The sequence below is a fragment of the Symphalangus syndactylus genome, chromosome 24 (genome assembly GCF_028878055.3).
Source record: "Symphalangus syndactylus isolate Jambi chromosome 24, NHGRI_mSymSyn1-v2.1_pri, whole genome shotgun sequence".
Taxonomy (NCBI): domain Eukaryota; kingdom Metazoa; phylum Chordata; class Mammalia; order Primates; family Hylobatidae; genus Symphalangus; species Symphalangus syndactylus.
The window spans coordinates 64139059-64151425 of NC_072446.2; the positions used below are offsets into that span (position 1 = coordinate 64139059).

At 40.9% G+C, this 12367-nt stretch overlaps 1 protein-coding gene across 4 annotated transcripts in view; it reads right to left on the bottom strand.

Annotated features, from left to right (window-relative positions):
• Positions 1–7580: 7580 nt before the first annotated feature.
• Positions 7581–12367, bottom strand: part of BTBD3 (BTB domain containing 3) — a 34572-nt gene continuing 29785 nt past the window's right edge. For all 4 annotated transcript variants that reach the window (XM_055265504.2, XM_055265506.2, XM_055265507.2 and 1 more), the window contains one exon: positions 7581–11559. In XM_055265504.2, the coding sequence (XP_055121479.2) occupies positions 10527–11559 (1033 nt within the window). In that variant the 3' untranslated portion in view covers positions 7581–10526. The remainder of the gene's footprint in view (positions 11560–12367) is intronic.

Genomic DNA, 12367 nt, shown 5'->3' on the forward strand with positions numbered 1-12367 from the left:
ATAAGTGTTAAACATATCTTCATTTAAGACAGATAAAATAAGTGTTCAAAACCCAAACAAGTTAAATTTCTTGGGCTGCCCTCTCTTGATTTCTGGTAAACCTATGTGGCAAATAAAATCTCAAATTTGGGGTAGGAATGGAGTGATTTAGCAACTCTGTAGTTGACTTCTTGGCTGTTTAATAAGTAAATATGATTCCTCAGTAAGTGCTATAGTCTGAATGTCTCTGTGCTTTCAAAACTCATATGTTGAAATCCTAACCTCCAATGTGATGGTATTATGAGGTGGAGTCTTCAGGTAGCAGGAGGTAGTTAGGTCAGGAGGGTGAAGCCCTCATAAATGGATTAGTGCCCTTAGAAAAAAGCCTGCGAGACTCTTTGCCCCTTTCACCCTGTGAGGATACATCAGGAAGATGTCACCTGCGAACTAGAGAGTGGACTCTCACCAGACATTGAATCTGCTGGCATTTTGATCTTGGAATTCCAAGCCCCAGAACTGCAAGAAATCAATTTCGTTATGTATCAACCACCTAGTTAGTTATTTTGTTATCATAGGCTGAACTGTCTAGGACAGTAAGGAATGCAGGATCTAAGACACTCTAGAAGTTAAAACTTCCTGTTCTGTGGAAGAAGGACAGTGAGAAAGCAGCCAGGGCTTCCCGCTTCAGAAAGGGAAGAAAGACAAACAAGATCAATGGCATTGTTGTACCTCCCCCAAGACCACAGAGCAAGGAGCTGACATGCAAATGCACGTGGAAATTGTCAAAGGGAACCGAGACACACTTGGTGTAGTGTAGGAAAGTCACATAAGAAACCTATTCTGTTGAGGAGCCCTTGGTGATATGGTCACAAAATGCAGAGAAGATTAAGGAACTCCTTGTCAAACACTGCTTAGGAGTAAGGATGATGTGCCCAGACCAGCGGCTTGTGAACTAGCCCTATCTAGACTTTCCCCATGTGCTGAGCATTCCCAGGTTGAACACTGTGAGTTGGGCCCATGCCAAGGAACCCTGAAGAGAAGAAATGGGAGAGAAGCTCTAAGTAAAAAGCTGTGTGAGGCTTCTTGCTAACCTGAGCCCCATCCTTCCTCCCTCTTCCAGCCAATCCTCCTTCTGCAGTTCTCTCTGACTCCAAGGGTTGGCTGGGCTATTTTCTTTCAGCACACGGTCTCTCCCCATCTTCCTGTACCTGGAAGAAGCACATGGACCATGTAAGGTTTCCTTTGGGGTGTTGCTGTGAACAGTAATAAAACACAGAGGAGAAAAATCCTTCCTCTTCACCTCCACAACCTTTTCTGGCTTTACTAGGGCCAGGTTTCCTGAGTTAAATTGTGCAGTGATGCGAGCAGGGCAGTATATGAGAATGGAAGTAAGGTCATAAGTGACAAGATAAAAATTATATCTAATGAGGTGTTTACTAATTCCAAATGCAAGTTCCAGCTTGAGGAGTCAGAGCTTGGGGGTGAGACACAGTCCAGTGAAAAGCTACAGCTGTGGCTGGCTGGAGGGTTGGGGCCTGAGAAGCAACTCTTATCAGCAGAATCAACTAGTTACATGGGAGGAGAACTGCCACATGGATATTTGGACAGTTTATGCTGAGTATGAGGGAGAGTTCTCCTCCTCTCCTCTATAAAACCAGTAAAATCTTCAGTTCACTAACGCTTTTTGTGCAAGTAGATTTTCTGTGGATAACTTCAAGTGGCATTAAATGTAGGGTCCAGGTTGAAAAGGAGCAGAGTGTCTATCTGTAGGCTTCTCCAAGCCTAGGTTAAAGTTGTGGCTGCTTGACTGTATATATGGCCAAATATGCCATCCCTCTCTGTACCCACAGCCCTGTCTGTGTGACTTGCAGCCCTTTTCAGTAAAGAAGTCTAATTCTCTACCCCATGCACCTGGGAGGCCTTGTGACTTGCTTTGGCCAATAGAATGCAGCAGAAGTGACAGTTTACGAGTTTTGAGCCAAAGCCTCAAGAGGCCATATGTGTTTCTTCCTGTTGCATGTGGTATTTTTGTGCCTCCACCATAGCCATGAAGATGTGCTTGGGCTAGTTCGCTGGAGGATGAGACAATCGAAGAAACCTGCCCTAGCAGAAGGCAGTCAACCCTCACGCATGTGAGTAAGCCCAGTCAAGACCTGCAAAGCTGCCTAGACCACCTGTGGAAGCACAACTGCATTGCAATATGCGACTGAGGTGTTGTGTTTGTTTTGTATTATGTGGGCAACAGAAGGCTGACACAAATGTATTTTAATTTCGACATTCTGGGTGGTAGGTCAGAGGCAAGAAGGAAAAAGACAGAGATTGGGGCTACAGAATAGGCTGGACAGGGGCCCCATGAAGCCTACTGGGCAGATAAGTCAGCTTGGGTTTGGAGGCGGCAGAGGACACACTGCAGGCCAGCACCTATCTGGAGGAAGTGCAATGGTTACAGAGACAGTCCCAAGCATAGGCAGGCACTAAGACCAGTTCATGGTGATCAGACCATTAAGTAGGTGGTATGTCAAGTGCATGAGTTAGAATCAGCACACTGCTGATCAGACTGGATCTCTGGGCCTCTGAGAAGCAGATGGAAGGATGAGGGTATAGGGAGATGAACAGGTAGGAGCCAGGTCAGCTAGCAGCGATCAGGATCAAAAAGTTAAGAGTCAGAGACTGGACCTTTGATAATCAGCCTCACTGCACCCTGGGTATCTTATCTTCACTCTTCTAGGATCTTCATCTTTCTCCCCATCCCCTGACCCCTGTGGTCTTCATTGGCATGGCTCTCACCATCCTAACTGCTCCTCTGGCCTCCAGCATGATCCAGTCTGTTTTTCCCAGATGCAGATGGTGGTTTTGTTGGAGTTGGCTGCAGGGTCATGGGTTCAGGGTATAAGCACCAGACTGATTTCTCAGAGCGTGTGGTGCCAGGGTCCCCAGCAAGAATCACAGTGCTAAGCTGGAAGTCCATGTGGCGGCGAAGGAAGGTTCCAGGATTTGTCTACATCAGGGTTCTCAACCTTTCACGCGCATTAGCAGAATTCTGACTACCCCTCTCCAGCTTCATATAAACAAACGGGACTGGCTGCGCCCAAGACCTCCTAAATGAGAATCTCTGGGGACAGGTTGGAGGATGCTATCACAGGTTTACTTTGCAAAATAGAGGAGAATCTGGTCCTGAAAAGGGGACACAGAATTAGCTTCTGGGATGATAGAGCCCTAGGGAAATGAGGTCCAAGTGCTGGCTCATGAACTGAGACTGTAGATGGGCACGTTGGTGGGGAAGACAGAGATGAAGTACCAACAACCATGGGGACACCCAAATAAAGTTGTGAGTGCTTCGGGCACACCTGTGTTTACTTGAATAAAAACAGCCATTCAAATATTCCCTGTAACATTCACATTACTTATAATAAAAGTCAAACCTGCCCTCAACACATAACAAATAATGTCAATGCTAAAACTGATTTCAATCTCAAAATATTTGTAGAAGGGGCTATATCTAGAATTGCAAAAGGCTGTAAGACACAAAAAGACCTTATTTTGACTCTAGCACAACTAGTAAAGGTGATATTAATATTTTTTTCCTGCAAAATAGACTCCTCTTGGAAAATGTCTCAAAAACTTGTTATGCACACACACGTTCAGCTTTTACAAAGGAATTTTCTGAGAAATCCTACACAGTTCTCTAGCAGAGAAGCTGTCTGATGTGCTAGAATCCATCTAATCAGAATAAATCATTTCTATCTCTCATTAACATGACAAAATTGAAATATTTATAAGAAGTATAGTTAGAGTATGAGAATTCCTCAATAACCCAGCTCTCTGTAGCTTTATATTCTCCCTATTGACCACAGCAATTTCAAAAAGCAACAAAATCACTTTTTAATTGTCTGCATTGATCCAAATTGTTAAAAGTATGTATAAACTATAAGTAAACTGGTTCTCATAAATGCAAATGAGGCAAATGCATGGGTTTAATCTGTGGCTTTTAACATTTTTTCACTTAATGAACACTTATGTGGCACTTCCTCTTTGCCAGGTACTATTGTAAGTGCTTTAGAAATAATGTATTCCATAGTCATAATGACCATTTTGAGGAAGGCACTATTGTTACTGCCATCATTCTTGAGGGAACTGAGGCTCAGAGAGGTGAAGTAACTGCCCCAATGTCACCTGCGGTTAGAGCCATGGTCAAAACCAGGCCGTGGTCTGGCTCTAGGGTTTGAGCTATCAACCTCTACCCTGTCGATTCTTGTTTTACCTTCTTCCTAAAAGATTGTAAAGATACAATCAAGGGTGGATATCTATATACCAACTATCTACAGAGGGTGGTAGAGAAAAAACTGTTTGCCTTCCCTCTCCATAGGATAAATGTAAGACAAAAGGTTGCGTCCCACTTCAGCAAGCCCCTTTCTGACTGGATATTGAGAAGCCCACTGCACCCTGGGGATCTCCCCTCCACACTTCTAAGACCTCCATCCTTCTTTCCATCCCTGGCCCCTCTGGCCTTCACTGGCATTGGCATGGATCTCTCCACCCAAACTGCGCCTCTTTCCTCCAGTCTGATCCAGTATACCATTCCCAAGGCCGTTTCTAAAACACAAAACTATTGTTTTCTGTAACTCAGATCTCTATGTCATTGATTTATTTTGTGGATAAAAGCCAGATAGTTTAGCCTTATACACGAAGTGCTTACTTCATGCCTCTGCCCAGCTGATCATCCTACTCCAAACCTGGCACACAGTAGGTGGCCTCATTCTTCCACAGGTTCCCTCTACTGAACTGTATTAAGCTGTCTGCCATTCTGTCCCCACTGATATTTCCTCTTCCAGAATTCCCTTCATCCCCCTTTCCCCTCATGACAATTTGCATCACCAGTCTTCACAAAGATCATTCTAGTGCATCCTTTACAATCCAACTTAAGCATCATTTCCTCTGGGAAACTTACTGTTCTACCCCAAGGCAAGCCACATCACCTCTTACTGGTCTCTGACTCTCCGGTATCTCTGTGACTACCTGGGATGAAGCAAAAGATCAATAAATGATTAGTGAATGAACGAACGGTGGGTTGATCCCTTGAATGATTCATTAAACCTTCTGTCTCTTCTAGGGAACTCAATTATGCAAAAAAACAATATATTCTTCAGTCCATTAATGCCTCCAAATGTTCTTGGACTTTTTCTTGAAGACTGAAGATCTACGACAGCCTTTAATTTTGAATCAATTAATGTTCAATGCACTGTATCAACACAATTATAAGGGGTGCTGAAATAATTTAAAGTTTAGTACTGTTTAAGACAAGCACAAAAATGAAAATTCCCTAAGACAGCTAGAATGTCTCTCAAAAGCACATTTTTACATATTCTACAGTATAACAGAATGCACCCTCTGCTTCAAGCTTTTAAAGATTATTTGTGCTTCCCTAGTCACTATCTTTCTTTTGACTTTTTGAACACAGTTTAGGGAAGAAACTTCATATTGTATAGCCACAGTAAAGGCTGCTACATATCAAAATATTTTATAGACTTTCCTAGTTTCTCACAAAAGTCTTCATACTTCAGGCCGCTCACTGATTTGCTGCAGCACTCCATGTCAAAGCTAACATAGAGGCCACTAGTATGACTTATCTTTAATTTCTTTCAGGTGTAATTTTACTCTAAAACCATTGAAATCAAACAGAGTTTACTAAATATAAAACTGCCCACCAGTCATAAAACAAAAATGTCTTAATTTGAAGTAACTTTCCGTACTGTTGTCACATGAAGTGAAGAAGGACATCATCCTCATATAACTTTGAACACATGCCCACTCTGATTACTACCAACAGCTTAGAGAGATCTTAAGAGTATTGTTTAAGGGTTAGTAGTCTAATAGATAACTTTTATTATGTCCTACATACAGATGTATTTAAAGTACAGGTTTGACAAAGAGTGGGTTGTTTTGTCTCACTACCTGTCTTGAGGTTAGGGACTTTTTAGATGGCAGAGCATAAAACAGCAGCATCTGCTAGTAAAACTGTCCACTGGACACTGAAGTAGATGGGCATGTAAACAATGATCACGAGGATAGTTAGGGTCGGCAAAAATAGGAATTACACCTTCCCTACTGCCCTTCATATCTCAAAAAAGTTTCAGAGGCAACAGGGGGAGATGTCCAAGTTCGGAAAGTGTACTCAAACATTCTCCGGAGACCAATCTGTAGCTGCTAGTGCCTTACACTGCTTGAAGGGCAGCAGGGTCAGCCAGTCTTCACTTCTTCTTCACAGGTATTTCATTCTCACCTACCTGGCAATTTCTTAGTTGAGAAACTTTTCACCAGTGTTTATGTTGGTTATGGAAATAAATGAAGAAACTATTTTTGGAAATTTTCCCTGGTATTAGTTTTTTAGAACACATATTCTGAAAAGAAGAGGATAAGTGAAGCGTAGAGCAACGGGAATAGTTGGTCAATAAATGCAAATGGCTCCATAAAAACGTTGAAATGTACTAACGAGGAATCCACAAAGTGTGTTCATCTTCACTGAAGCACCTCAAAGGCACTCAAAACCCTGCTCTAATAAACACTTAACCACAGGTTTTCAGGGCAACTTGCTTGTTTTGGCCTCCACATTTTATACCGTTTAGGTCCTCAGAAATGCTTTTCTCCTTCTTGTTTTCTTCCAAGTGTAAGCCCATGGCTTTCACAGGCAAGTTACAGAGTCAACTGGGAAGACAGCGTACTTTCCTTGACATGTAGATCCCAAGTCCCAACAATGAAGGAGGATCGTTCCCAATTGTCTTGGAATAATGAAAATAAACATATATGGATTAAGTGGCAACAACGAAGAGATAATGGCTAAGGCATTCCAGGATTAAAGATCTCACAACTCGGGTTGTAACTGTGATTAAACTGATGAGAGTGGGGAGTTCCAGTGCCTTTGTTCTTTGGAGTAATTCCAAAACTCCTCTGGGCAGGTATGCTATGGAAACTGAACCCCGAGTACATGAAGTGGTTAAGCAAATATACAGGGTTTCACACTAAACTGCAGGAGAAAAGCATCAGAAACTGCAGAAAAAAAAAAGTGTATGTGCATAATTATGTATGGGTATGTGGATGTGTGTGTATATAAATACTTGATATAAAGAAATATAATGGAAAACTAGTTGAGCACATAAAAACTATATACAAAATTCTTACGAGCCATTTTTTAAATTCCTAGACTTAAGCTACTGTAACAAAGGAAAAAGCAGCACTGGTCATATCAGAAGCCAGATGTCATTCGGTATCAACACCCCCCTTCGTACAGGAAAGATCCAGACATTTGAGCAACTATAGCTTCAGAATACCGGCCAACCACAAATTCCATAACAGAAATATAACTGCATCCATTCATTCCCTCTCATTAACAGTCAGGCTTTGAACAATGCAAGTGATTAACACATTCACTGTTCTGTTATCCTTTTCCCTCAAATTTTTACTTCTTTAGGGATCAAAGATATCTGAACACTTAGCTAACAAATGCCTCTGCGAAACCATCTCTGCAAAATGTAGTGGGCATCAAAACTGCCAGAATGAATTTCTGACTATTTCAAGGGTGTGACAAAAACACTAAGGAAAACAAGTCTATGAACTAGTTTTATTTTATTTGCATTTAACATGATTATACACATTCATGTGTCTAACAAGATCTGCACTGTTACATTAAAAATACAGTACAATAACATTCAACATGAGGTACTTCATATTTATATATTTTTCCTTCATAAATAATGCTGTAAGCTACTAAATTCAAGCACACTGATGCACAAGTGGCTACAGTGTCTTGAATTAGCTGAGCTTATTTAAACACCTTAATAAACAAAAAAGACAGTTCAGTGCAATAATTATGTAGAAATTAGACCATTTACTTAAATACTATTTTAAGATATGCTTAAAGAATGTCACATTAGAACTGCTAGCCTAGTTCCCCTTTATCCCCAGGATGAACAACGACAAAGACTGCCAGCCAGATACATTGGGGAAAAGCATCTACAGTGTATTCTGCTTAATGAAGTTGTGTTTATAGAATAGAGTTGCCTGCTTTGTTAGAACAATGGTTTCTAGTTTTAAAAGCTACAAAATCCAAGATTACAAAAGAAGATAAAGCAAGCACATTAGCCTTCATTCCATTTCATCGAAAATGCATAAAGGAGAATAGGGTTTAAAATGTAAAATTTCTTATTCTAAATACAATTTTCAAATTTTACCCACAGCTCTTGGCACCAGCCAATCAGATGGTAGATTTTTTTTAAAGTAATAACAATTAACATAAAATTACATTATTCTATACACAGTGTACAGGATTTCACACGACTTTCACCAGCAGCTCACTAGTCACATGGAGGCAGCTAGCAAACACGGGCACTGACAGTGAGTGTTAGTGAGTGAACGCACTGCACTTGAAGACTATCACACCCACCTCAACAATCTGATAGGATGCAATTCAAGTTTCTTCTCCTCTGGCTTACAAACAAGTGCCTTCTTAGAAGGTCCACCAACTTGCATGGTAGCTATGAGTTACTGGAATGTTTAACCATAATTTAAAAATCAAATCTTTTGTAGAAGTATGCTTTTTAATTGAAAATGTACCTTTGTACACCAATGCTCTGCCAAACTACCTGTAATGTCCCTAGTAAGAAATAATTATAATTTTAGAAAGTTGTCCTGGAAATACTCATCTATAATCACCAGTAACAGCTTTTCATCATCTATGCTAATAGATGTAGGTAATGGCAAGAGTGATTAAAACATTTCCAATAATCCAGTGTTCTCCTCCCTCAGGGAAGCCAGCTGAAGGCAACAAGCCCACATCTACAGGGGAAGAAGTGGCCCAGAGGCACAGTGAATAAGTAAGGGCAGTCACTCATGGGCCTTGCTGGGGCCAGCAGGAGGACCATTACTGTCCCACCTCTTACTAGCCAGGTAGAGAGGAGACAGTTCCTGAGCTGGCAAACACACTTGCATGCGCATGGGTGCGCAGGCAAACACACACCCCAGGACTAACTCCTGGCTCCAGACAAGCCAGTTTCAGGCTTGCAGAGCAGGAGCAGGAGGCGGTCAAGGACCACACTCTGGGTGGCGGGGGGGAAGCCATCTCAGGATCACACTGAGCAGAAAAGCTGCCCAGAAACATATGGATACTTCAACTGGAAGTGAACATACTGGACACTGCCAGGGACACAGGCACTAAACCAGCACAAGCCAGCAGCGAAGGACAATTTTTTAATAAGCTTTTCCCTCCTTTGTTTACATTATCTGTGAACAAGTAAGACAGCTAGATGTGATGCTGATGCAGTGAATATTAGGTATAATAAAATGTGTCACTCCAGACCATTTTTTATAAACCCTGCAGGCATATGTTGGCACTTTAAGATGGCCAGGGGCCAGATTCTAGCAGTCTAGGAACAGGACAAAATTAAAATTAACAAAGAATATAGTATATAATCAAAGTGGATCAGGTAAAGTATATTTCAAATTTTAAAAAATGAACAAAGATATCTCATTACATTAAATGTAGTGCTACAAAACTAGTTGCTACTCCATTTGTATAAAGAATTGTTTGGTCCTCTTTTAATGGGGAAAAAGAAAATAGAAATTCTACACAGTATGACTTGTACAAATAAGCAAACAGTGGGGATCAAAAGCTAAGTGGAGAGAAGAGTTTGGCTTTTTCAAACTGCATATTCTTATATGCCATCAATTAAATTATTTGTAGTATGAGTCTTTTTTAGGCTTCCTTTTTAAACTGTCTTACTTTAAATTAGTAGGAATTTAACTTTTTTCTACTGACAATAAAATTTAAAAATTTACTTCTAAAAGAAGTATCTGTATTGAAATTTTTTGTCTTCTAAACTAAAAGAAAATAAATCTGCTTGTAGAAGTCATGGCCTAAACAAATGCCCCCAATTCCTTATTTTCCAATTTTACATTGATACTCTGAAGTGTTTAATACCTAACAATCTTATGAATTTAGAATTTTTTTAAATCCCAGAAGCAACAAATGTAAAAGGAATAAAACAAGAGCCAAACATGACCACTGTCTACTTTCTAAATTATTACTCATTACAAAGCAAAACTTCTTTCAAAATTGTACACTGAGGTTTATCTGTTTTGGGGGGTAAGAGGAGTTCTGTTTAAAAATAACTCTTGTTATCACTTTATTTCTGTTCATCAAATAACGTCCAAAAGGAAATTCAAGGTGATCCAAAGTTATCTTCAGAGGGACAAAACTGAGAGGGTGGTGGAACGCTTGGGAAAGCACATAATCTCCCCAGGTTCATAGAAGCAACTCTAAAAACCTTCACGAAGCCTTAATAAGAACGTTAGCTCTTTTAAGCACATAGTTAAAAGCGGAATGCTGCATTTTTGCCTGTACATAATTAAAAGGCTAAAAGAAATTAGAACCTGTCTACCGCTTCATTCATTACAAATTACCGGCACTGATCACATATTTGCAGATGAGCTAAGCATCAAGCAAGCTGGAACCAGATGTGCACTTTGGAGCTCACGCTGCTTCAGGAAGTGAGTTTTCAAGCATAGAATATAAGTTCAGGGATCTGCCCTCCCTGTACCCCAGTGCCATTGGTGCTATCTGAGGAGCACTGAAACTGGACAGTCACTTTGCCACACTGAACTTCTGTCATGCCTTCTTGTCCAAAGTAGCTGAGTTCATTGCCATCCAGTATCACACTGGCTGTGTAGAAGGTGTCTGGCTCGATCTGCACTGGGTATTCAAACCATACCGGAAAGGTATTGCTGGACCCATCTGAGAAGTACTTGCTCAAGTTCTGCCCCAGGACAACGCCCTGCCGCTTAAGTTCAATCTTGGCACTGTATTCTGCAGAACCACAGCTGGAGCCATACAGCCCAAAGCCAGCAATGAACACTCTTTTATCAACTGCAAACTGGATGCTGTCACAGCGACCGCGATAGCGCCACTGGTTGCTTCGATAGGCACACGACTGGAAACGGTGACAGCGCTGGGGGACAAGGCCCTTGCGGGCTTTACTCACAAACTGCAGCTCAGGCTTTTTGGCTGCAGTATACCAGAGGAAGATGTCGTTGGTCTCATTGAGAGTCAATACTCCGGACTGTGCAGCACCATTTGCAAAATCATCAAGGGCCATTGTGGGTATGCGGATCAAGTAAAGTGCCTTTCCTAGGACCTTGCGTTTATTTTCAATGCTCAACGCGAGATCTTGTCGTTGGCATTCTACTTCAGCCCAGTTGAGAGCTGCCTCAAAAACCACAATTTCTTTGGCATTCAGAGTTTCCCTACGGAGAATACTTTCTAGTGTCTGGAAGTCGATATCGCAGAATCCCTCAGACTTGAGAGCTAACTCTGCCTGGGCATCAATCACCTCCCAGCAACGCTGGGTCAGGTCTGGCTCCTCGAACAGGCAGCTCTGGGAGAGGAGCACACAGGCATTTTTGGCACTCAGGCTGGTCTCCAGGAAATTAACACAGGCCCTGGCAAGGTGAGGGACGATGTACTTTTTGGCAGCATAAAGTGTGGCCAGCACTGTGTCAGCAGCCAAGTCAATTTCATCACAATAGATATATCTGTAAAAAGCACGTAACACGTAAGTGGAATTTTCACAAAATGAGTACATCCAGCAAGAAAAGATACAACCACTTTCAAGTTTGTTCCGAGAACATCATCTTATGTGACAGTTATTACAAACATATTTGGAGAGTAAAGGAACATCTGAAACATATTAATAAATTATTAATATTTTAACCCAGTAGTAAAGTTTGTACAATTAATGATACTAACTTTGTGCTACCATTCTAGCCTCTATTTTATAAGCTGCATTCAGTGCCATCTCAACAAAACAGAAGCTATTGAAACTGAAAAAGAACTGCATATTGAATAGTCAACATTATAAAAAAATAGCAAAATTCTATTACATATACTACATTATATTTAACCAAGAATAATCTCGTTATGGTTTAAGAGCAATTATTGCATCTTCGTGCTTTTGGAGTTCTCCTAAACACAAAATAAAACCTGAGATTAAATATTTTCCAAATAGTTCCAAGTTCAATGGAGTATCAAGTATGGACTGCAATGCCCTCTTCCAGTTAACTTTACATGGAATCCAACAGACTTTTTATTTGTTTTTGTTTTTTAAACTCAAAACTCTTCCTTCTCCACACATTCCTTCCACCTTCAGAATTCAAGATTACATTATTTCCAGATATATTTAATTAAAAGACGAAGTAGGAAAGCTTAAATATGTATTATTCCTGTGCTTCTGTGAACTGTCCTTATTTCAGGAGATAAAACACTTCACAGGACACACTTTTTGGGAGACAGTGGCAGTCTCCCAAAGAGGCATGTAAAGGTAATCATCATCTGCTTCTCTTC